The 24,524-nt window shown below is 43.9% G+C and overlaps 1 protein-coding gene across 2 annotated transcripts in view; it reads right to left on the bottom strand.

Annotated features, from left to right (window-relative positions):
• lin7a (lin-7 homolog A (C. elegans)) overlaps positions 1-22,998 on the bottom strand; it is a 34,940-nt gene extending 11,942 nt beyond the window's left edge. For both annotated transcript variants that reach the window (XM_056424888.1, XM_056424886.1), the window contains exons 1-3: positions 22,917-22,998; positions 10,063-10,181; positions 1,061-1,132 (exon numbers count right to left, since the gene is read on the bottom strand). In XM_056424888.1, coding sequence (XP_056280863.1) covers positions 1,061-1,132; positions 10,063-10,181; positions 22,917-22,953 — 228 coding nt within the window. In that variant the 5' untranslated portion in view covers positions 22,954-22,998. The remainder of the gene's footprint in view (positions 1-1,060; positions 1,133-10,062; positions 10,182-22,916) is intronic.
• Positions 22,999-24,524: the final 1,526 nt, after the last annotated feature.

Raw genomic sequence — 24,524 nt, 5'->3', positions numbered from 1 at the left:
CTTCTTCTGCCTGCATGGTCCACCGCCTGACCCCCACAGAAACGTGGACTTTTTATCTTTCCTGCCTGGCTTTCAGTTTCACGCTTGTCTATTTTCTGAGCCGTCACAATAGCAGAGTTACTCAAAAATAAATACCAATATCTCCCGGGCTCAGACCGCACGAAGCCTATCCATTCTGTTAAATCCAGTATTCATCAACCTGTTATTCTACTTGTGTCCATTCTAGCTATACGTCATGCCAGATTTCCTCTCGCCACCTCGACTTTAAAGATTCAGGAGAAGCAAAACAAGCTCAAACAGAGCAAGCCCTCAAAAGCTCTTCCAACTAAGCTTTACCATTCGTAACGCTCGTCTCTGAGCCCGACCGACGGTCAACAAAGATGTCAGCTCACTGCGTTGGGATTACAGTACTAGTGGGGACACTTGCAGGCTAACCAGAGGAGCCCCTCTTCATCTTCGCGTGCCGGTTTGTTTTTACATGTGAGACTTTGGGTCGCTGTGGATTTTACGAGAGATTGCATGCTTGAGAAAAAATAGGGGGAAAAAAGGTTTGTTTCTGGAATTCAAGAAAATGAGCTGTTGCTGCTGTGGACTTTCATTCCACTTTGCCGGGAGCGAGTCAAGTCCATTTTATTTAGACAGCCCAATATCATAAGGGGCTTTACGATCTGACGAGCATTGAATGCCTTTATGCCGAGTTTCGTCAACAAACTGTTCAAAAACAAACTCCAGCTTAAACTGCCTCTTTAGTTTTCTGTTTTTATAAAGATCAGTGATACAAACTGTGACATGGCAGCAAAAAAACATCCGATATTCAGTATTATTTCTGCAAAACCAGCACTCTCATGCGCCTAAGTGCATGCGCACTCTTAATGAGGGCCATAAGCTAACCAGAACACACTTTGCTCATTTCATTCTGCTTTGGCCAGAGGAAAAGATGAGAATGATATCACCCGCTCATGTGATTAACAGATAGTTTGCAACTCATTCGTCACGCTTTATGTTTTCACTCCAAATAATAATGCAGAGATCGGCTGCAGATCTCCGGAGCTGCTCTTACCTTGGCTGTAGCTCTCGCCTGGTACTCTGGACAGCCATTCACTGTGATGGTTTCATGCATGTACTGGTACACCTGAAAGACATGAAGAAAGACAGGTGTTATAATTATGTCTCACATGGTTGGAAACTGAATTCCCCGCCCTGCGCCTGAACCCAAACCGCACATTTCCACAGTCAAATGATGTAGTTCCTTCCCAGCTGGCGGTACGGAAACCGACTGCATTAACAGAATGACTTGAGGGGAAAACACCCACCACTCAGACGCTGGTGCTCACTGCATCACACACAGTCTTACACACACAAATAATATGCAAATCCTATAACATGTTGGCTTCAAATGCATCGATAGGTGAGGCCATGCAAATCAAGTTCAGCAGCAACTTGTGATCCCTTTGAAATGTGAAGACGTGTGGACGAGAAGATAAGAGAATATGTATGTTAAACACTGAATTAAGGATGTTTTAGGGTGGTGAAGATAACGTAGTCTGAACACAATCTAGCTGAGCAGTTCTCTTTCTCTGTGCACCGCCCCGAATAAAAAGGCGAATGAGTCTCAGTGGAGGAGCGGGTCGTCGACGTGTCCTCGGGCCAGACACTAAACCCCAAATTGCTCCCGTAGGCTGCGCCTGCGATGTATGAATTTTGTTTATTTCTGATGGACACTTTGCATGCCACATACCGTTTTAGCGCTTTGAGCGGTGTTAGGTTGTAATAGTTTATTTTGATAACATCTACAGAGATCTTATGAGACTAGAAAAGCGCCAATTTACCATTTAGCATCAATAAGAGGAAACCTATATTACATCTGGGCCTCAGCCGGTGCTGAATACGAGTTACATCATCTCTAGTGAAAATCAAGTTGTTCTGCCTATTTGCTGAATCAATAAAAACACAGCTGACCTTTCCGGTTAAGATGCATCTTTTAAAAAGACACCTTACAATCCAACTGGCTCAAAAAACAAAAGCAAGAGTAAGATAGAGACGGCGTCGAATGAGGATGTGTGGTTGATGTACCGTAAAACATAGAGTACCTTTACTGGAAGAGGAACTCTTAAACGATGCCATTCTTGTTTATGTCAGTACTAAATAGCTTAAAAACCCATCAGATCCCTCCAAAGATAATCCGAATGAAAGTGATCTAGATGTATGGGCTGATTCCAAAACGTCTCGGAGGAAATGTTTTTTCGCTGACTCGACGAAACACACACACACATTACCGCAGCGATCGCGTGATTTCAGCACACGACTTTTCCCTCAAACGCATCTAATTATTTGACACTTGACATTCATTTCTGTTTCAGTTCATCGAGCAAATGATCAATCAGATTCTTATCAGAGTAAATAAACTCTCCTCTATGACTCACAATATATGTTGTGGCTTTAGAAATCAATTTTAATCATCTGTTTCCACTCACTACATGATTTCTCTCATCAAAGATGGCGGCTCGCATGGAAGCGAACGCGCTTTGATGTGCCACCGCATAAATGTTATAGAGGTGAGGGCACAACATGGACCCAAAAGCAGCACACAGGACAAGATTCAGGTCAAAAAAAGAGGTTTTAATCAAGCCGCGCAGAACCACAGTCTGAGAACGGGAGGAACCACAAACGATCTGACCAAGAAGAAGGAGTAGACAGACTAAAAACACCAGGGAACGAGACACAGGTGGAAACAATCAGGGTGGGGCTAGCAATCACACAGGTGGAAACAATCAGGGACAGGGCAGACAATCACAGGGAAGGAAGTGCAGGGAAATGGAGGAAACGAGAGACAGAGATTTCAAAATAAGACAGGAACAAGACACAAAAAACCTCCAGATCATGACAACAAAAGCATGAACCGACCGGTATACTTATAGGATACACAACCTGCCGTATTTCTCTGTAAAGAAGATATCCCTGAGCTTCTGTTGTCTTGTTTGCTCGTGAATCTCAAAGACCCACTGAAGAGTGCAGCTCCACGTTTAAGACTTGCAACACATTTATAGCAATGATGCATTCGGGGGGGGAAACACACACACAAACACACACACTCAGCTCCCAGATGGTACCTGTTCCCAAGTACTTCTTCCACCTTTGCACATTCCGAGGCTGAGCGCAGCTTTTATAAATGCCATCAGCGGCTTTTCTTCGCCTCCGAGTGCCTGCAGAGCGGCTTTCTTATCATTGCCTCATCTTTTCCTGCAAATTACGGCTATTTATTCTGCTTCATCCGCGTCATCTATATGTCAAACTCATGAATTTTTAGCCTTCACAGATTGATCTCTGTTACGTAATGTGAATTCATTTCTCTTTTTCAAACAGATTTTGATAACGCCGCGATGCCCATGCAATATTTGGCATTGGTGTGTGAGAGGGGATAATAAATGAAGTGGATGAATTTGTTCAATTTATTTTGCAGTTAAAAGCATAATTAGCGACCATTGTGCGAGCAAGGGAAGCTGCCATCTCACTAGCGGATACCTGTTACTTTTGCATTCATTAGATGGAATGCACAACACAGTTTATAAGACATAAGGTGTGACTCTCCCTCAAGTCCTACTTTCTCACATATTATATGTGAAAGTTTTTTATTCACACCGTGGGCAACAAATTAATGCTCATGTCTCTTTTGGATGAATACAGTCCAACGGATTCATCCATGAAGGCTCATTAGCAGCCAACTTCTTTGAGAGAAATAAAACATTGTCCCTTTAGCTTCTGAAGGTCCCAGTCGCTAACTGCGTCCGTCTGTTGTGGTGTATTAATAACCCGACAATTTGCAAGTCTTATAGCGTGCAATACGGACGCCATTTTTACTTTTTTGCCCTGACTGCACAACAACGTGCCGCAAAATCTCTAAAATGTTATGCTAGTCATCATACGCCTTCCCATGAGATCGGGTTGAGTGTAGGTGAGTTTTTAGCGTGTTTTACTAAAACAATCCAGTTGCGCGCCAGAAACCCCCAAACTATGACCTTAAAGCTGTGGATTCCTCACTGTGAGCGACCTCTCTCACACCCACAGTCATTTCATCTTTTGCTACTGAAAATGTATCTTTCTATCGCAGCTTTAAAATTCTCTTTTTCACATTTTTTGTGCATAAATGATAATTAATTGAGAAATGCATTACGGCGAGTGCTCTAAAGTAGGCGACGCGAGACGACATAGTTCACCTGAATGCCGTTTCCTGAATAACACAGAACAAATCGTGTGTGTGTGCTTTTGAATGTCCGTCTGCTGTTGTTGTGGCTGCACTTTGCTCTGAAGAGGCCGGTTGTCCTGCGGGCATCTTTTCAATTACCCTTCTGCCTCTTCTCTTCCCAGACGTCCTCACTGCCCTCGTGCCTCCAACACTCACACCATCAGTCCAACCTCTCCTGCATGTTTTAACTATTTTTAGCACACATTATTCCTCAGAGGATAGCGGCACAGGCTCCTACAAGGAGGACGGCACAAAGCCAGAGAGTAGAGGAAGACGCCCGCGGGGCAAAGTGACACGACTACTCTGCCTGTAACCATGGCTTCCTGCTTCCTCTACTGAGTCAGCGAGACGGGAAGGAGGGAGGGAAGGAGGAAGGGATGTGGTTGGGAAAAAGATGAAAGCACAGGACTTCAAACAATACACGTCCCCTCTTGAAGTTAATATTGAAGTTGCACGGACCGAGTTAATGCACCTTTCATCCTTCAACGTAATGTGACGTGAGAGGCCGAGGCGCCGGGATTGAAATCGACACACAAATCCTCCGGCCCTCGTTTTGTTTCATGAAAAGAAGAAAAAAACAACAACAGTCAATTATGTCCATTTGAAAAAAAATCACTGCCAAGGTGAAAAATCAACTTGAAGCTGATGAAAGAGACGCCTTTTCGCTCTGGCCGGCTTTTTTTGTTTTTTGTTGCACTTCCTGTGTTTCGCCAAGTGGGACTCCCTAATCCAATAAACAGAGAATTCCCACTCTCAATCACTTCCAGCTGGTTAGCTCTTCCAGTCATTCCGTCTCGTGTCTTTCCTTTCCCACTTGCAAGGCTGATTGACCACGACAACTCGTTCGGGCTGATGCGGTGAGGCGAGACCCCCCCCCCCTCACTCCCCCACCCATCTCCCTCATTGATGAACGTGGCGAGGAAAGACAGCCAGCTCATCAAACTCTGTCTATTTGTCATTCAGCCCAACTCTGCTGAACAGACTCTCCTCCCTGCTGTTTATTCCTCATTCTGACAGCCAGCCCGTCATCCCCAACAGAGCTGATTCATGTTCCGTGTATTCTATTGTGGTCGACGAGGTGCAGAGTACAAGATCGGGTTTGGAGGAGGACTTACATCGGGGATATATAGATTAGCATGTTCGTCTTGTCGGGCTGTGTTTCGGCCGTCCACAATGTGAAATGAGCTACATCCCGTGTGTGTCTGTGTCTGTGTGTGTGTGTGTGTGTGTGTGCGTGCGGGAGAAGGAATCATATCACAGATTGAGAGAAAGTTCATCTGTAGTCATGAAATGTCACCGAAATGAACAACAGGAGGTTGGACTCTTAGTTGTACCTATGTTTTAACTCGAGGGTAGTATAAGAGTAAAGGGGGTTCAACAGGGATAAGAGTATTTATTTTTGACAGTCATTTGGTTGCTTAAAGTTTTCTGTCGACCTCAATAATCAGAGTGAGCGTAAAGCTCCCAGTTGTGTTGTTCTCACCACCACCCCGATGGCGTGCTCTCTCCGCGCCGCGCCGCCTAAGAGAGGTAACGGCTGCTTTCGCTTCCGTTTTAGAGCCCTACCCCGGTTTTATCAAGAAATGCACCTCTACCATAATAAAACAGTTACATATAATATAGTGATCATACTTGTCTATGCTTCTTAATTCATTAATCAGAATATTCCCTTTTACATGTGCAAGTGTACATAAAATCCACCACAACCTAAAAGTAGTTAACGCTGATGGATGACATACAAGAGTGCAGTCACAATTAATTAGAAAAAACAACGGCTGGAGGAAGTGGAGAAAACATTGAAAGGACTATACCATTTTTTTAATAAAAAAAAAGAAAGTCTGTTGTGTTTACTACAAATTAGTTGGAGTGCAGTTGGTATAGAAGGATGGATGGATTTAATTTTTCTGAATTGTTTATGTTACTTTGATATGAAAGTCAACTTTCAGTAACTTGAGATTGGTTTTCCATCACTATGAACAATGTATGTCCCGGTTAGTTTATCGTTTTGGAACATGCAGAAGCTAAACCATGTGAAAGATCCACATTCCTTAAAAACACCAACAGAAAAACCAATGAAGATTCCTCTTCCTTCACCTCTTTTATATCCAAATACACAACGTGTGTTTGTTTATGAGAGCACCGTGAGAAATGTCTTTATTAAATAATCACACGGCAACGCAGCAGTGAATTTCATGCGTGGGAATTTTCCTTTTCAACATCACACAAAAACATTTTTCCTTTCTCCATCACTCCGCTTCCACGTTTTGTGATTTTGCATCCGATCCCATAAATAATTTAGAAATAAATCAAGTCAAAACACAAGTGAGTGAGTTTCTCTTCCATCTCGAGCGGGTGTGACCGTCTCCTCTGATGGTTTCCGACACTCTCAGTTCATCGGAAACAAGCAGCTGCAGAGAAACGGTGAGATTTCACTCCAACGACTCCGGCGTAATAATAATAATTGCCGACGGTATGCGAGGGCCGGCACTTACAACCTGTCCTCCAGCTGGCTTAGCACCACAGCGGGAAGCTGTCATCTCACCGGCTCTCACAAGCCTGTAATCGACTCCACAGTCAGCCTCTCTCTGCGGCCCACTTATCCCGGTTTCCCTGGTGACTGTGTTGAGCCAGCTCTGTGAGGGTGAAGTAGTCTGCATCTTTGCCTCTTGGAAAAGGGCACGTGCTGCTGCTGATGCTGAAGCCTTTTTTTTAAACGTTATTTTTTCGAGAGTCATTGGCAACCGTGACTGGCACTGAAATCCCTCCGCTGGTAACCAGGCGTGCAGTCGCTGTCTGAATGTGAGGGCCGGAGCAGACGAGAAGACCGGTGCTTATCTTCCTTTCTGTCACTTTGCGTGATGTCAGGTTTATTATTATTTTGTTTTTTTTCATGAAGCCATTTCCACTAATTGGTGTCATTACTATGCAGCAGAGTCGAAGTACACACACGGATCCTCTTTCATGTTATGGATTAAAAAGTGAATTTGGTAAACCAGAGATCCTAGCAGCTGGCCTACAATTCTGATATTACATTAGGGTTATTTCGTAGCTCCGATGCAGTGTAAAATCACCCCAACAACATTCTGCTAATCGTCCCGCTCTCGTTCCAGGAAAAGAGTGACGCGTTCACTTTTGTGTACAATTAACTTGCCTACACGGAGGCCACGGCGGCACTTGTCATCCGTCTCTCCGCTCCTCAACGTCATGTTTGCTTAACGATAACGTGGCTGTCGGCGACGCTGCAGTAGATCACAACCGACGGGACACTAATTGTACTAGATGGGCCGTTATCGGCCGGCGTAGCGGTGCCGCGTCGAGGGAATGCTCTTGTTTGCCATGATCCCTTTCAATTCCCTCCTGGGAAAATGTGATTAAAACCAATCTCTTACAGTGATTTGATGATTAAAATTCAATGTAACGAGCTCATTAGGCCTTCGAGTTTTACGGCCTCGTGATCGTGCAAATGTTCCGTGGGATTTAAAAGACATACATTTTATGCAGTCTAAAATGTCCCCAGCAGTAATAATCTCACACACTTTCATTATGATGCACTCACTTGTGATAGATGCCACTTAAAGGGCACACTCTCAGATGTTTTTATTTTTTATTGCCATACTTTCTCTGAGTTGCCGAGTTCCAAAGCGTCAGTATTGGCATGGGACATTTTGGCATTATCATCTTAGACAATAAATGCAAGGAGTGACATATAACTTAAATTACAGCGGAGCAAAGTCATTGAAAAACTTTTTTAACGGCGTAAGCGCAGCCGCCGGTTGCTCCGGCGAATCACAAATGTCGAGCGGTCAATTTGATGCTGAATTCTACTTTATAACTACATATCACTAAATATGCCACTTTATTCGCTACATAACATATATACAGCACTATAACTTAAAATGACTGCAACCTAAAGGGAAACGTTCCCCCCGTGCAGGATTCTGGTAACACGAGAGAAGGAATCTTCCATCTAACAGACGCCGTTAAGTGTTGGCTAAATTCACGACTCTGTCCCCGACGCACTGTAAAAATGGCCGTAAATAACATCGCAAAATGCCTGCGGATAACTTCCCACTTGGCATGAAATATTTTGCACGAGATCACTGTGCACTTAAATAACCCTCGACTGCCAAATACGTCCCGTTACTTTTGAAGAAAGAAGTCCATCAAGTGTGTTTGTTTCTGAGTATCCATTTTCAAAGAAGGTGGAAGTTGAAAACGTGTCAATACTCTGTGTTGTGCTTTAAGAATCTACTCTGGATTCAGGTTTAGAGTAGAAGTACTCGGGTAATGCAACGCACTTTTAGCAGCTAACCAGAAATGCAAAAAAGAAGCAGTAAAAGGGCAGTGCAATGCAAATGTATATTTAAAACATACAGGGGTGAAATGGAAATATACACAATGTGTTTCTGTTTAGACGCACACACACACACACACACACACATACATACACGCTTACGACAAGCAAAGTGTGTTGATAATAATGAGGAGCCATTTGCTTCTGTTTGTTGCAGATAATTGGTATTTTTAGAGTAATGAGTGTAATGTGTACACATTATTAATAGCTTGACAAGCACAGACCAAACTAGAATGGGCACTCGGTAGAGCGCATACCTTCGCATATCACAAGATTGGGCATTGAATTGTGAACATTTTGGCATTAGTTGCATGCCAATTGGATAAAAATTGACCGTGCTATGGTAAAAAGAAGAGTTTGACCTTTGACCTTGACCTTTGACCCGATTGATCCCAAAATCTAATCAAATGGTACCCGGATAATAACCAATCATCCCACCAAATTTCATGCAATTCGGTTTAATACTTTTTGTGTTATGCGAGTAACACGCATACAAATAAATTAATAAATAAATAAATAAACTAGAATGGGCACTCGGTAGAGCGCATACCTTCGCATATCAGAAGATTGGGCATTGAATTATGAACATTTTGGCATTAGTTGCATGACAATTGGATACAAATTGACCGTGCTATGGTAAAAAGAAGATGTTGACCTTTTCATGACCTTGACCTTTGACCCAATCGATCCCAAAATCTAATCAAATGGTCCCCGGATAATAACCAATCATCCCACCAAATTTCATGCGATTCGGTTTAATACTTTTGGAGTTATGCAAGTAACACGCATACAAATAAATAAATAAATACACGGTGATCAAAACATTACCTTCCGCATTTTTAATGCGAAGGTAACAAACAGACCATATTCACATTAATTATGTCAGACTTTGACTTTTAGGATCACAAAACAAAGCCAGTGTTGCAATGTGCTGACAATGACAGCGAACAAGAGGAGTTTCCCTCAGACTCTTGAAGCATTCGTCTCTCTCATCTTTCTAGCTGTCCGACACAAAAGCTAATAAAGAAGGACTTAACCCCCGGCTCGTGGGAGGTTGTAATTAAAATGTTGAAATGTATCTCATTGTAAGTAACTCGTATGGTGCAACTTAACAAAGTAAAGTGACCCCGACACTATGTTTCAGAAAAGATAAATAGCTGCCAGTATTTCCTTCACATTTATTGAGTATTATCTTTCACTTTTATGATTTGTGTGGAATAAACAGAAAATGTAATGTAGGTATTGACACCTCAGCAACAACAACAACAACAGCAGCAGCAACTCCAAGGACAAAACAACCCAGTATCCCGAGCACACTGATTGATTGGAAGAGCAGCAGTGCGAGCACCAGAAAGGTCATGCTCGTAAAACTAAAGAGAGTCGACAAATAAAAAAAGAAATAAGAACGAGAGAGAGAAAAGACGCGAGTGGCATTGGTGTGTTCCCTCGCTCCACGGTGACTCACCTCTCGGATGGCGGTGCAGAACTCACTCTGAAGGACTTTCTTCAGAGACTGGAGCTTGTGACCGGGCACGTCGCCCGACTCCTGCAGCTTCTCCAGCAGCTCGATGGCCCTGGCCACATCTGGCAGAGCGAGGGACAGAGAACAGGTGTTAGTGTGTATATGTGTGTCCGTGTGTGTGTGTGGGCACTCATGCCAAGGAAACAGGGAGGAGAAAAGAAGAAGGGGGAATAAGAAGAAGAAGAAGGAGGAGGGGGAAGGAGGAGAGGGAAGAAGAAGAATAAGAAGGAGGAGGAGGGAGACAAAGAAGAAGAAAGAAGAAGAAGAAGGAGGAAGGAGAAGAAGGAGGGGGAGGGGGAAGAAGAAGAAGTAGGAGGGAGAAGAAGGAGGGGGAGGAGGAGGGGGGGAGAAGAAGAAGAAGGAAGAAGAAGAAGAAGAAGAAGAAGGAGGAGGAGGAGAAGAGCAGGAGAAGAGGAGGAGGAGGAGGAAAGAAGAAGAAGGAGGAGAGAAGAAGAAGAAGAGGAAATAAGAAGAAGGAGGAGGAGGGAGAAGAAGAAGAAGGAGGAGGAGGGAGAAGAAGAAGAAGAAGGAGAAGGAGAAGAAGGAGGAGGGGGAAGAAGAAGAAGGAGGGGGAGGAGGAGGGGGAAGAAGAAGAAGGAGGAAGAAGAAGAAGGAGGAGGGGGAAGAAGAAGAAGGAGGAAGAAGAAGGAGGAGGAGGGGGAAGAAGAAGAAGGAGGGGGAGGAGGGGGAAGAAGAAGAAGAGGTAAAAAGAAGAAGAAGGAGAGGGAAGAAGAAGAATAAGGAGGAGGAGGGAGAAAAAGAAGAAGAGGGAAGGAGAAGGAGAAATGAGAAGAAGGAGGAGGGGGAAGAAGAAGAAGAAGGAGGGGGAAGAAGGAGAAGAAGGGGGGGGAGGAGGAGGGAGAAGAAGAAGAGAGGGGAAGAAGAAGAAGAAGGAGGGAGGAGGAGGGGGAGAAGAAGAAGAAGAAGAAGAAGAAGAAGAAGGGGGAATAAGAAGAAGAAGGGGGGAAGGAGGAGGGGGAAGAAGAAGAGGTAAAAATAAGAAGAAGGAGGAGAGGGAAGAAGAAGAATAAGAAGGAGGGGGAGGAGGAGGGAGAAGAAGAAGAAGAAGAAGATACTCTGTTTAATTATGTTCCACCCCGTGAAGGAGGCGGGAGAGACTCCACGGTGGGATCATGAATTGGGGTCGGATAAGGCCGAATAGCAAAGAGCACCCACGGTCTTTCTGCACGACGATAAGGAAGAGAGGGAATAACTCCTCCGTCCAGGAGGTAACGCTTCTCGGGAAGAGAGGCGCGTTACAACGCATTGACACGACACCTCAGCCTTAAAGACTCGGGGGCCACTGAGCTGTGCTTCCCTCAATGAGTCAGCTCGGCTGATTCATGCCTCGCCCTCCGAAACTGGCAGACCGAAGAGAGAGATACATAATGGAGGCAGAGGGAAGATATTCTGTACTTAATCACTTGGACTCGGGCTGCTCGTTCAAGAACATGTTTTATTCAGCGTGCGTGTGTGTGTGTGTGTGTGTGCAGGAGGCCTGCGACCGCACAAAGAAAACGATGACTGGTGCAGTTTGACCGTGGAGCTGATGACTTGTACGAGCTGCGTTCCAGCTTCACGCCAACATGCACTGTACTCGTTGTTTGCAGCTAGTTTTATTGTCGATGTCTGTTGATTACTTCATTGTTCTCTTCACCATTCAGCCTGTACAATGTCAGTAAATAAGCTCCAATCACAGGTTCCCAAGACTCATTGGGGATTGTCAGAAAGAAAACTCTCAAAATGCTTAAAATATGTATTTTGTTTCGCCTTTGTTATTTTTAGTTATTTATTTTTCCTGTTTTCCTCTTTTCAATTGTAATCTGATTGAAACATACACACAACAAATTAAAATACTTGTTCTTTGATCACTGTATACCATATTGTGCATTATCAATAAAGTATATATAATTTAGAAAATAAAAATATTTCATGTAAAACAGGAAAATCTAGAATGGGCACTCGGTAGAGCGCATACCTTCGCATATCACAAGATTGGGCATTGAATTATGAACATTTTTGCATGAGTTGCATGTCAATTGGATAAAAATTGGCCGTGCTATGGTAAAAAGAAGATTTTGACCTTTTCATGACATTGACCTTTGACCCGATCAATCCCAAAATCTAATCAAATGGTCCCCGGATAATAACCAATCATCCCACCAAATTTCATGCGATTCGGTTTAATACTTTTTTAGTTATGCGAGGAACACGCATACAAATAAATAAATAAATACACGGCGATCAAAACATAACCTTCCGCATTTTCAATGCGAAGGTAACAAGACGCGTTTGTCCACTAGGGGGCTGTCGACATGTTGGATTCTCCCCGTCGTAAAGCATAGCCGGCTTTATCACCTATTTGAGTCTAAGTGGACCATCATTTACAAAATAACATCGAGCTGTATTGAAGAAAGAGACCGTAAAACTCTTGTTTACTGTGTTTACTGAGGGAATATGTCACGTGAGAAGTGGAGTCGTTTTCTCCATTTTCTTGTTTAGAGCAGCACTCGCAAAGTTAGTTTCCGGAATGCTTTTAAATCAATTTCATTTGGATCCATCCCACGGGATATGATATACTTTATTGAATATTATTTTCGACCGGCAAACAGAAATCCAGTTGATTGAGATTCATGACCTTCCACAGACTCGTTGGGTTGCCCTAGAACGAGTGAGCTTCACATGCTCTATACCTCTATATATATATATGCAGGAAAAAGGCATACTCTACTGCAAGCAAGTATCAGAAAAAGAACATTTTTGATCATAAAAATATGAAAAATAAGTTGCAGCTTCCATGGGAATGGTTGCTTGCAGCTGTAATGACAACATAGTTGATCCAAAGGGCCTTCTGCCTACAGCAAAGTGAAGAAGGGTTTATGTACCGCTCCAAAATCAGTTGTCATCATAACAAGCGTGTACATAAATACAAAGTGTACGAGTGTGTCTTTTCACGCAGTACACAGTGATAAATTGTGCGTAGATACATCGAAGAAGAAAGTATTAACAATTGTTTTATATATATAATTGTTAATACTTTCTTCTTTTTTGTGTGTGGATATTGTATAGTTTATTCTCATTCTCATTCTTATTCTTTTTTTAGTCTGCTACTGCTGTCGGGTGTTTTGCACATAAGAATTTCACAAACCGATTATACTTGTATAAAAGGGGATGTGACAATAAAAAAACTTGACTTGAAACTTGAAACTCACACCAATATTGAATTGTGGGAACATCGGAGTAACTCGATAAAGCAGCCGGTCGACAGAGGAGCTTTTTTTACTGCGGGAGACGAGACAGGAAGTCGTCTCCAGGCCCGACTGTCTGAATGCTCGATAAGGCCGGTAAAAAAAAAAGGAAATGTGGAGTGGAGAAAACCCATCGCCTGTTTCCACTTCAGGCGCTCTGTAATAAAGCGATAAAGTATATGGATCTGCTTGGAATTGCGAGGTCAGTCCCCACCAGGTGTTGCATTGGCCGCTAACGAGGCGAGTCATCCCGACGACGCTCATGCGCCATTAATCAAACGCCTCCACTCATGTAGAGAACGCCACAGGTACGCGTGTGAAAGGAAACGCCATATTAGCCGTGGCGGCCGGGGCACCCCTGATCCGGCTCGTTACTCCCCAATTGACCTTTTGCTAAGCCCCACCCCCTTAGTTACTGTGAGCCCCGACTGTCGAGCTCTCTGTTTTGCACGACAAAATTATGCAATTCACAATAATAATGATGCGATTCGGAGATTCTGAAAAAATCTTATTTTACAGTTCAGGGTGCCAAAATCTCTTATTATGATAAAGGTCATTTCATAACTCAATAACGCTTTATACTGTATTGCATGATACAAGTTTTGGAAACTCATTAAAAAAATAGTCTATATAAAATTAATTAATTAAAAGTACTGAGTATATTCTGCTTTAATTAAGACTTTTAATGCAAAATTAACAAAACAGTTAAAGAAACCATAAATATTTCTAACCACACATTTGTGAATTTCATTAAACTGAGTGGTAAAGTACGATGTTAAAACTATATTCTTCAAATGATATTCCTTCAAAATACTGAAGACTGTCACAATGTTATTTCCTCAAAATAGTGAATTATCACATAGCCCAAAACTACCCGCACAGGTAGCTACCGCTAAAGATATTTACATCACGTTTACCTTTTTTGTTATTTTTATGAACCGCCCCCTTCACTAAAAGATGAGTTTGTTCTCGGCCACTAGGGGGCAGCATAAACAAGTAGTGAACACAGCGTTGACGCATCGCATTTCAAGTTGAATTTCTGAAAATATATCCTTATTGGAATAATTGTGAAATACTGAGAAAGAAATTCCTCGCATGTTGTTTTATAGCCTAGAGCTGATGGTGTGCTCAGTAGCCATATTCATATTTTTCTCTCTCTATGCCCAGATATCAAAACACACAGATCCCGAAGAGCTGCTAATGAGCTGGTACAGGTCCAAGCATCCGTCTCAGTTTTATGAGCATTTCTTTCTCATTAAACAGAGGGCAGGGGGCCGCCCAGGCAATATTGTTGTTCCTCCTCTGAGCCGTTATTTCATTTCACATGCTCATTAGCACCATTTTCTTTATCCACGTCAATAACTTTGACGAGGCATTTGTAATTTGACCTCAAAGATTGACATGGCAGCCATTTTTTCTCACTGATGAAAAGTGACGTCTGCTCATTTCCTGATGAATACATTCGAATGTGGGTCATAATCACATTCCTATCAACTAAATGTTGAACTATTATAATATTGACAGCCTGCTCCCGTACATCGACTGCAAGTCATGTTTCATCCCACTGCGAGTGATTCCAGGAGACCACTCAGTAAAATGAGTGTCGGCCGGCGCTGCGTCGGCACATTTACTCCGAGTGACATGTGATCCCTGTCGGTGAAGATGTTCTGCTTCCCTGTCACACTGGTTTGCGTTCACACGGGGGATTCAAAGCACGAGGGTGGTGTTCAGGTGCTGCCTGAAACCAGATCGGATGAACTGGCTGATATGCCTGCCGGGTTATTATTTCTAGCGCATGATATCGGGCAGTTCTGACTGAGTCCCAAATGTCCCATGAGGTGCACTCCGGTACTCACCGCTCTGCAAGCGTGATGTAGAAGTGGGACATCGGATGTGTGACTCATCAGATGAGGGATGTAGAAAAAAAATCCAATCGTTTTTAAAAAACCCAGAGGAAGAGGCATGGAAGGGTGACTGTGTTCCAGCTGAGATGATCGAGGGGGGTCCCCGTTACGTCACATTCACGGGTTAAAGCAGGGGTGTCAAACTCCTGTTCACCGTGGGCCTCATCAGCATCATGGCGGCCTCTTAAAGGGCCAGTGTAACTGAAACATAAATGTGATAAACTACTCCCGAGCAATAACTCTCTTTGCATTTGATTATTGTTTATTTGTGTGTAGAACTATGGTACGTAAGAAGATTTCTCAAATATTATAACATAAATCCATTTCATTTGAAACCTTCAAAATAAAAGCACAGGATATATTTCTTCAATTTTTTTAAAGAAAAGGTGATCATGTGTCTTTCAAGCCGCGGGCCACATAAAATGACGCGGCGGGCCGCATTTGGCCCGCGGGCCTTGTCTTTGACACCTGTGGGTTAAAGGGTTCACCTTTTGCTCTCCGATAGCACCGGCACCGAGTAAACTCATCTCAGGGTGTACCTGAGAGGAAGAGAGGCTGACAGCTAACAAATGAAGCGGCGCTGCACACAACGCTAACTACGTGCTCAACACCCACACGCTGAGCCTGTTATATGCACATAGCTATCAATAACTTCAGCTGGAGGGCAACGCGGGGAGTGAAATCCCACCCGTGACTTACCGACACCGCTACACACAAAGACGTGCACGAACACCGCAGATTTACCACTTCATAGACGCATAATAAACTGTGTTTCAATTGATATTGACTTCTGCAGTGGTGGATTAAGAACTGTGTTTCAGGGACTTGAAAGTAGTTTTTACTCGACCACATTTATTTGACATTAGGGATGTTCATATTTGACCGTTTAACGGTTAAACTGATAATAAATGTTCTGACTGATTTAAACAAAAAATCGGAGCGGAATGAAGAAGAGTGGCTCGTCACTTAACTGAAAATAGACTTTCTACCTTTAAAAAAATCAGGCATTAAAGCGAGGTTTAACCTGAACCAGAGTAATGTGCAGCTCACTCGTGAATTTTGAAGTTTTGAAGAGGGACTGAATGCGACGACCAAACGTTACTAAACTAAACGGCCCTCACAGCCTCGTCAGTGTGCACCCACACTCACGTGGCCGTGACCAGCAGGATGGTTTTTTTCCTCCGTCTGCCAATTGCATGGGTGATTTTAATTTGTGAAGATTATGCTGCTGAACAAACAGGTGTAAGCATTACGATCGTTTGTTTGCCGGAGGGCTTGTTTTCTGCAATAAACCAAATTCCCGTTGGAAAATCTCATATTTTTTGTCGGGGGAAACTGGTGCGACGCCAACTACCGGGGGTGACCTTTGAAATATTGTCCGGTACGCCAGGCGGACAACCTGACTGATGCAGTGGAGACTCACTGGGGGAAATGCAGCTGTTCTGCAGCTGGTAACAGATGATGACCATCACCATGTCGGTGTTATTGTTGCAGCCGGTCCCTAAACGGCATCACCCCCGGCATGTGAGGCACTCGCCCCGCCGGCTAACGGTTAATGATCGGCTAACGAGGGTCGGCTATTGAGCACGAATAATTGCTCTGAACACCAATGGGACTTCCCGAAGGTTTGACATCGGGTCATAGAGAACGTGTTGTTGTTGTTGAACACATCGTGTGCACAAACAGATTGTGGCCGCAGCAGTGACATCCTGCTAGAGTTCATACCCCCATCTTTGATTAGATTGGATATTCCTTTATTCATCCCTAGGGGGGAATTACGTGAAGCAGCAGCAGCAAACCTGTTTACAATGTACAACTTTACAGCTATTCACACATCCAGCAGACTCTGAGCGCCATCAACATTCAGTTGACGTTGTGTCTCTGGCCACCCGATGAACGGTGATTCAATAATTCGACTCCTGAGGTGGAATTTCGGACTCTTTAGCTTTCCAAATGCTTTGTTTTTTTAAGCACAATTTTTTTGTTTTTTGGGGTTAAAAAAACAAAACAATAAGGTGAGAAGTCAAATAATTCTCCGTGTGTCCATCGTTAATCCATAAATATCGACCATGCACCTTCGACCTCTGTTATTCATACGCAGAGACCTGGCTGTTCAATCCCTGCAGGTGGTGTGAGCTTCTCTGGCCTCTGATCCCCCCCACCCAGTTGCACAGCTGGTCCCACTGGTTTCAGCAACCCCCCCTCATGTGACTTTGGGCGCTTTGCCCCTGAACGCCTCGTCACCGACGACCACGGCTCTTGACCACCAACCAGGCGTATTATTGGAAACTGCAACTGGAACTGAAACTATCTCCTTCAAAAGGAAACTGAAACCCAAACTGAAACGATATTGCCTGTTAAAAAAACAAAAACAAATAGATAATAAACGGAAATAAATTTCAGTCTGAGCTTTATTAGCTTTAATATGTCATTACGGAAAACTGTGACCAAAACTAAACATAAAAAGCTCAACTAAAAATCCATTAAAACTAAACTAAAATGAAATTGAAAAGTCTTGGAAAAGATATTGAAACTAAGATAACCCGTCTGGCGTCACTTCTTACTGAGCTGCCACATGAGTCAAATATTTGAATACTTCTGATCCTCACCTAAAAAATAAAATAAAAAAAGTGGAAGAGAAATTCAGTTGAGCCCTCAAGTGCTTTATTATTCTGACTTTAATCTCAACCCAGAGACCCTCCAGGGGCTCTCAGGGATTCAGTGTGTCCAGATGTTGCACACATCTGGACACACTGAACATCCGCCTCGGGGGAAAAACTACATGCTCCACGTTGACAACTGCACGTCTGCCAAATTTAGCCGAAGCCAAACATGACCGTATTTGCAATTAGGTCGTTCTCACTGGGAGGTTTGACAGATTGTTCTCAGAAGGAAGAGAAAGGGCAGCTGATGCTGCTGTGTCAGAATGAGGAATCATTTTCTTCAAGAATCTGTAAAAACTATTTTTCTCTCTTATTGCTTGCCAGAAACACACACACTTAGACCCACAGACACACACACACACACACACACACACACACACACACACACACGCAAATCAGAGGTTGTAGTTCCAGAGTCACGATACAGACACGGTGTGATGACAGAGATCCTGTCAGCAGTTAATTTCCCTGCGCTGTGTTTACAGTGAGGGCTTTCTCATTAATGATACTTGATGATTAAATGAGCCAAGTGTAATGCTAACGTTTGTTTAATTACGTGACTGTCAAGACTTCACTGACAACGCCTTCTGGGAGCAAAGTTTCCATTCGGTGCTAACGACGCTCACTGATGTCGAATGTGGCTTTCAAGTCAAACTAAAACCTGTGCTGCAGTTTTTTTTTCAAGCAACTGTGCCAAAAACGTTTAACTTTCATTTGACTTTTACGCTCTCATGCCTCAGGCAGGATTAGAATAAAACTGCTACATTTGCCCCCAAAACGTTTGATGCAACATTCCTTTAGTGTTTAAAAATCAAAAGATGAAATTGCAAGAGCCTGAATGAACGTTTTATGGTGTCTTCAAGAGGGAAAGACGACTTAAATCGACAACCATATTGTGAACTCGACTTCCCGTGTTGAAGATATGACAACACAGATGGGAGTTAGGAGAAACCGGCGAGCTAGAAACACATTCAATGTTAATGGAACTTAATAACTTGGACTACTGGAAGATGACTAAACTGAACGCATTAAGTCAAAGTCTATTTATTATTGTAGCAACGAGCAATGTGAAGTACCCAATATGTTTAGATTTCTCACGTACAGTCACATATTGACCAAAACGGCCTCACTCGATATTTCCGGCTGCAACAATCATGATGATGCACGACGCGTTACATCATCTAACCACACAGAGAGCTGTGCTTCTATCTGTACACACACACAAAAGGCCTTTAAAAAAAAAAAGAATCTTAAATACAATGCAAAAACAGCGGGAGCCTGCGGCGAGAGCAGACACGGGGAACGTCGCACTTCTTCATCCTCGTTAATTATAGGACGGCGTCCCTCCAAGACGATTACTCTGTGAACCGCAGTATTAAATCGAGGTGGGTTGGAACGACTCTGGCTGTGAGGGACGGCAGCTTGTCAGCAGGTGAGAGTGTGTGTGTGTGTGTGTGTGTGTGACGGGAAACAAGGCCCTGGCCTCAAATCATCGCCACGATCTCTCGTCAGGAAAACCAGGTCCGGGGGCAGCAGAGAGCTGCAGATATGCATCGCTCTGTTCACAAGAGGAGGCTCGGAACTGAACAGGGAGTTATTTTAAAGCCCGGCACACGGGGAAGTAAAGCAAACCGAGCTGATCAAAGCCACAGTGACACATCACGGCACCTGGCAGCGCTCCAGATGATGAAGTTGTAACCGACGGTGGAATTTAATGCAATTCACTCTCCTTCCGTAGAGGTGGCATTTTGGCAAATAAACGGCCGATTTAAAAGGCCGAGCTCATTAAAACAGGCGGTCGCGATTGGATCGCCGAGACCTGAAGATCCTCGTTTCACAGTCTGCTTTAAATGACCCTCCTCTGAGAGACGAGATCTGGGTCGCTAGAATCAACACGTCCTGAAAAAAAGCCCCCCCGTCACCCGCCAACCGTCGCTTTGACCCTGAAGCGCTCGGCAACTTTGCTGCCAAGTGTCCCTCCGAGACGATTACCCCGAGAACCGCTACTCCCGTGTTCAGAAAAGGAGGCGGGTCGAGACGTCATCGGCTACGGAGTGACGTCTGCCGGTGAGAACATTGAACTCGCCGTGAACTCTCAGAGGGACGTCGAGGACCGGGGGCAGAAGAGTGAGGAAATAAAACGGGTATAGAGAGGATTACCCGCCCTTGAAACACGGGGGAAGGAAACCCAAAAAGCGAGTCGCGCTAGAAGGAGCGACGGCTTCCTTTCTCGAGTTGCCATTTTGAAGCGATGTTCGGCGAGGAGAAAATCACTCCTGAGAGCAAAGAAACGATGACGAGTGCGACAAGTGTGCCGCTGTACTTTGCGGTTATCGAAGGTCATTCCGGAACATTAAGGAAGCCACAAATTGAAGCAGAAGCACTGTTGATACTTACAGTAAGTGCCTGACGGTTCTTTTAAACACCATCTACAGCACGCTATAGCAACTCAATTATGGATGTAGATACATACCCGTGTTATGAGTCTAACTATCCATCAGCTGCTAATATATATAATTTATGTTATTCACCCGGGAGTCAATTATCCTTACGGGTGGCTAATTTCCATGAAATAGACGTTTTTAGCCGAGCCAGCAGCTTGAATCCAGAGAGCCCACCACTTAAAGTTCAGGCTGAAACATCTTCATCAACCATTCAACATATGGAAATGTTGGACAGACATTCGTGGTCTCTGGAATGGAAGCCGACTAACATTAGTGATCCTATCACTTTTCAGATCGCATCATCATGGGGTGGACGTTGCCTTTTCTTTTGATCCAGCATCATCGGCTCGAAATGATTTGGTTTATCTGCAAAAAGCAGCATTTCCCATCAGCCTCAGCTTCTAAAATAAGACATGTAATGACTATTGCAGACATTGTACCTGCTTAACGTCAATATGTAAAGATGTGTGCATGCTGTGAATCTGGAGAGGGATCCTCCTCTGTTGCTCTCCTGAAGGTTTCTTCCTCTTTTTTCCCCGTGAAAGGTTGTTTGGGAATTTTTCCTGATCCGATGTGAGGTTTTGGGACTGGGATGTCTATGTGTACAGATTGTAAAGCACTCTGAGGCAAATTTGTAATTTGTGAAAATGTGCTATACAAATAAACTGAATTGAATTGAATAAGCATTTAGCTCAAAGCTCTAGCTGAAGACTTTTAATGTAGTTGTTGTGTTTGTGGCTGCAACGACATGCAAGCTATTGCATACAAAACTATGGTGTCGCTCATTCCCTGTAGACGCCCACAATGACCTCTGCTCTCAACATTACATATCAGAAGAGGCTCTGATCGGACTTCCCTGGGAGGAGTTGAGCTTTCGCTCCACGGAGAACGCAAACTGTCTATGAAAGATATTCAGGGAGATCCAATCAATTGTTCTTGGGTGCTGCTGCTCATCGCAGTCATTCCCTGTGACAACAACAGGAAGGCCGGCGATGTAAGATCTTCGGGAGCTCTGGAAATGAACGTCTCTATCCCCCCGCCCGTGTTTGACTCGGCAGCTGAAGCCTCCTTCCCACGCGAGACGACGCTGCCTATTCATTAGCAATTATAGTGTTTTCTCAAAAGTGGCGGCATGCTGAAGAACAGAGCCTGTAGTATTACCTCTCTCTCTCTCTCTGCTGTGTGAAACTATCATCATTACGGGTTGTGTCATTACAACTACCAGCCGCTGACAGCTCTAATGCATGCCCCAGCGTGAGAATATGGATCACACCCTCCACACACACACACACACACACACGCGCTACATTGAGGCTGAGGTCATGTCTGAATCACTGCCCCAGTAAATGACTGAGATCAGATAAGGCTGGACATACCGAGGAACCAGGCAGATTAATTCCTGCCTAATAATTGATGCTCCCCCAGATAAAGAGTATTTATAGTCACCTCCAGTGACTTGGAAGTGACTGGGGAGCTGACGCCGGGCTTCACTTGGCACAGAGGAAGTAGCTCTCCTCTCTGCATCTGACAGCATCCGGATATATATCTTTATATATTTTGCATTTCACCAAAGGATAATGCATTTGGTCCGACTGTTTTGTTTTCTCTTGTGATCTAAAAATAGACACCGTTAACAAGAAAGCGAAGGGGTTTAAAGTGAGCCTGTATACACGTTGTACTACAATCTGTATACAATCTCACTGGTATCTATATCACATTAATAAAGGGTTTTGAAGTCGAGCTGAGCACAATATCCTAAAATGCATAACAGCAGCTGTTTTCTTGATGGAGCGAACAAAAAACAAAAAAAGACGCTAATTATCACCCTGGAGGCATTACTACCATGCACGTGCATGACGTAACGGGGATGCACACATATGTGTTTAAGTCACATACAATTAGATGCGCTACCTGTGGTGCGTCAGCAAAAGGGGCGGAGCCAACACCATTCCAATATATCATACGGTTTTGATTGCAATTTTTTTCTGTGCACAAAATACAACAACAGCCCGTGTCACCTGGCCAGATGGCGTGCACCTGTCCAGTTCAAATACTAAAGTTGTCTCCCGTAGCACAAAGTAGATGTTCCCTTTATGTTTACAGATGGAGAAAGAAAAAGAAAAAAGACAACAGCAAAAAAATTCTAAACCGGGATAATATGACATAATATAACCATAATAATGGTTACATAATATAGATGGTAATAAACAGAGCTGTGTCACGGGTGTCCGTTAGTCAGATATACGATGGTGTGGAGAGTGGAGACCGATTCCACGGAGGAAGGGATCAGCGCTCCTTTCCGCACCACGACCGCACGGAGCGGAGAGAGGATGGACCGGGGTTTATTTATTATTATTTAGAACAGCGCGAACTCATACTGCCTTCAAATAACATCCCGTCAAAAACAATCTGTAGGAAATCCAAATCGGGGCACAAAACACCTGAATCTATCGCGGGTTGCCAGTTCCTTTGCCGAAGTTTTTCAAAACGTAAAAAAATAAAAACGCACACAATTGCAAAAAGCTCCGAGTGCCTTACCTCGATCCAGAGAGAGCGGTTGGACCACTGTCGCCATGACTGCTGTTTACTGGAGACTGGAGAGACGACAGGAGCTGCAGCATCACGCACACACACAGAGAGAGAGAGAGAGAGAGGAGGGGGGGGAGAGAGAGCGAGGGAGAGAGAGAGAGAGCGAGGGGGAGAGAGAGAGAGAGAGGGAGAGAGAGAGATGTTGGGAGTGGTTGGGAGGAAATTAATCTACCTCCATCCTCATATCTCATAACCTGCATTAGATGAATGTCAATCTTACATTAGACACGATAAGACAAGATATATATTTATATATAATATATATATCAGACCATCGGACCGTCCACCACTATATATATATATATATATAAATTATATCGAGTGCACTATTATTATTGTAATTATATATATATATATGTAAATAAAATCTCTTATAAAGTGTACTATTGTTATTTATTGTTTAATATATATATATATATATACAATTAATAAATAATAGCACACTACATGTCTTAAAAAGTATGTCCACATGTTTGCTGGTATTACTAAATACATTTGTAAAGAGTCCTTGTTCCCCACATGTGGCCCCACAATTGGCAAAAGTCAACCGGTGGCCCCCCGGTTTGCATGATGCATCTCTAAATAATGTGCTGTGTGAGTGCCGTCGATGCTTATCCGTGCACGATCCATCTATCCGTTGCACTTCAGAGATCGGCTGATTGCAACCACGCTCCTCTTTAAGGGTTATTGGGAACCGCTGAGCCATGCCGCCGGTTATCCCTCCCCTCGGCTTCAGCGCATGCTCTGCATGCAGCCCGCTAAGGACTGAATGATGCTAGTGAACCTCTGTTCAAGGGTTTACGGATTAATCCTCGTGTTTATGTTCTACCACCGAACGGAGCCAAACCACCGACTCTCTTCATCTACTGTAGATCCGCAGGCCTAATGGCGCCTGCTGCTGCTGCTGCTGGGGCGTGGATCTCACACCTGGCCGGTCGTTGCACTCGACAGGAGTGCTCAACAAAAACAAGCAGCAAAGGTGAAGGGGTGGGGGAGTTAAGGCAGCAGCACGAGGAGTCTCATGGCTCATAAACCATGACTTTAGCATGACAAATGCAAGTTGTCAACACAAAACTACGCCTGAAGCTACGACCAATAGTTCAGCTTCTTTGTGCAGAGCACAATCTCAATTATCTTGCTTGAATGAAAAGAACCCTCCCCCCCCAAAAAAACACTTTAGACTCTACCCATTTGAGAAGAAATGACCCCACTCCCAACCTCTGTACTTCGAATATGCAGCTGTTCAGTGAGCCCAAGAATGGAATGTCAATGTTATTTCTTTTCATCATCTTTCAGTATTTCAGGGGAATATTCTGTCATTAATCTGCTGTGGTTTTGATTGAAACTGTTACTAAAACCCAATCGTCTGTGCCGGTGAATTCCAGCGGTCTCACCCAGCTGCATGCAGATGTGACGGGCAGGACGGCGAGAGAGGGCGAGGGCTTAGTGAGCGCACGGAAAGAGGGCACAGGGAGATTACAGGCTCTCACCCATATGGGCTGCTTACTTTTTTTTTTTTTAAGAGGTGGGATTACAGCTGCAGCGCTCTAAAAGTCC

The sequence above is a fragment of the Pseudoliparis swirei genome, chromosome 10 (genome assembly GCF_029220125.1).
Source record: "Pseudoliparis swirei isolate HS2019 ecotype Mariana Trench chromosome 10, NWPU_hadal_v1, whole genome shotgun sequence".
Lineage (NCBI taxonomy): Eukaryota > Metazoa > Chordata > Actinopteri > Perciformes > Liparidae > Pseudoliparis > Pseudoliparis swirei.
Note: the sequence above shows the minus strand (reverse complement) of the source record. Positions and strands in the feature narration are given on the sequence as shown.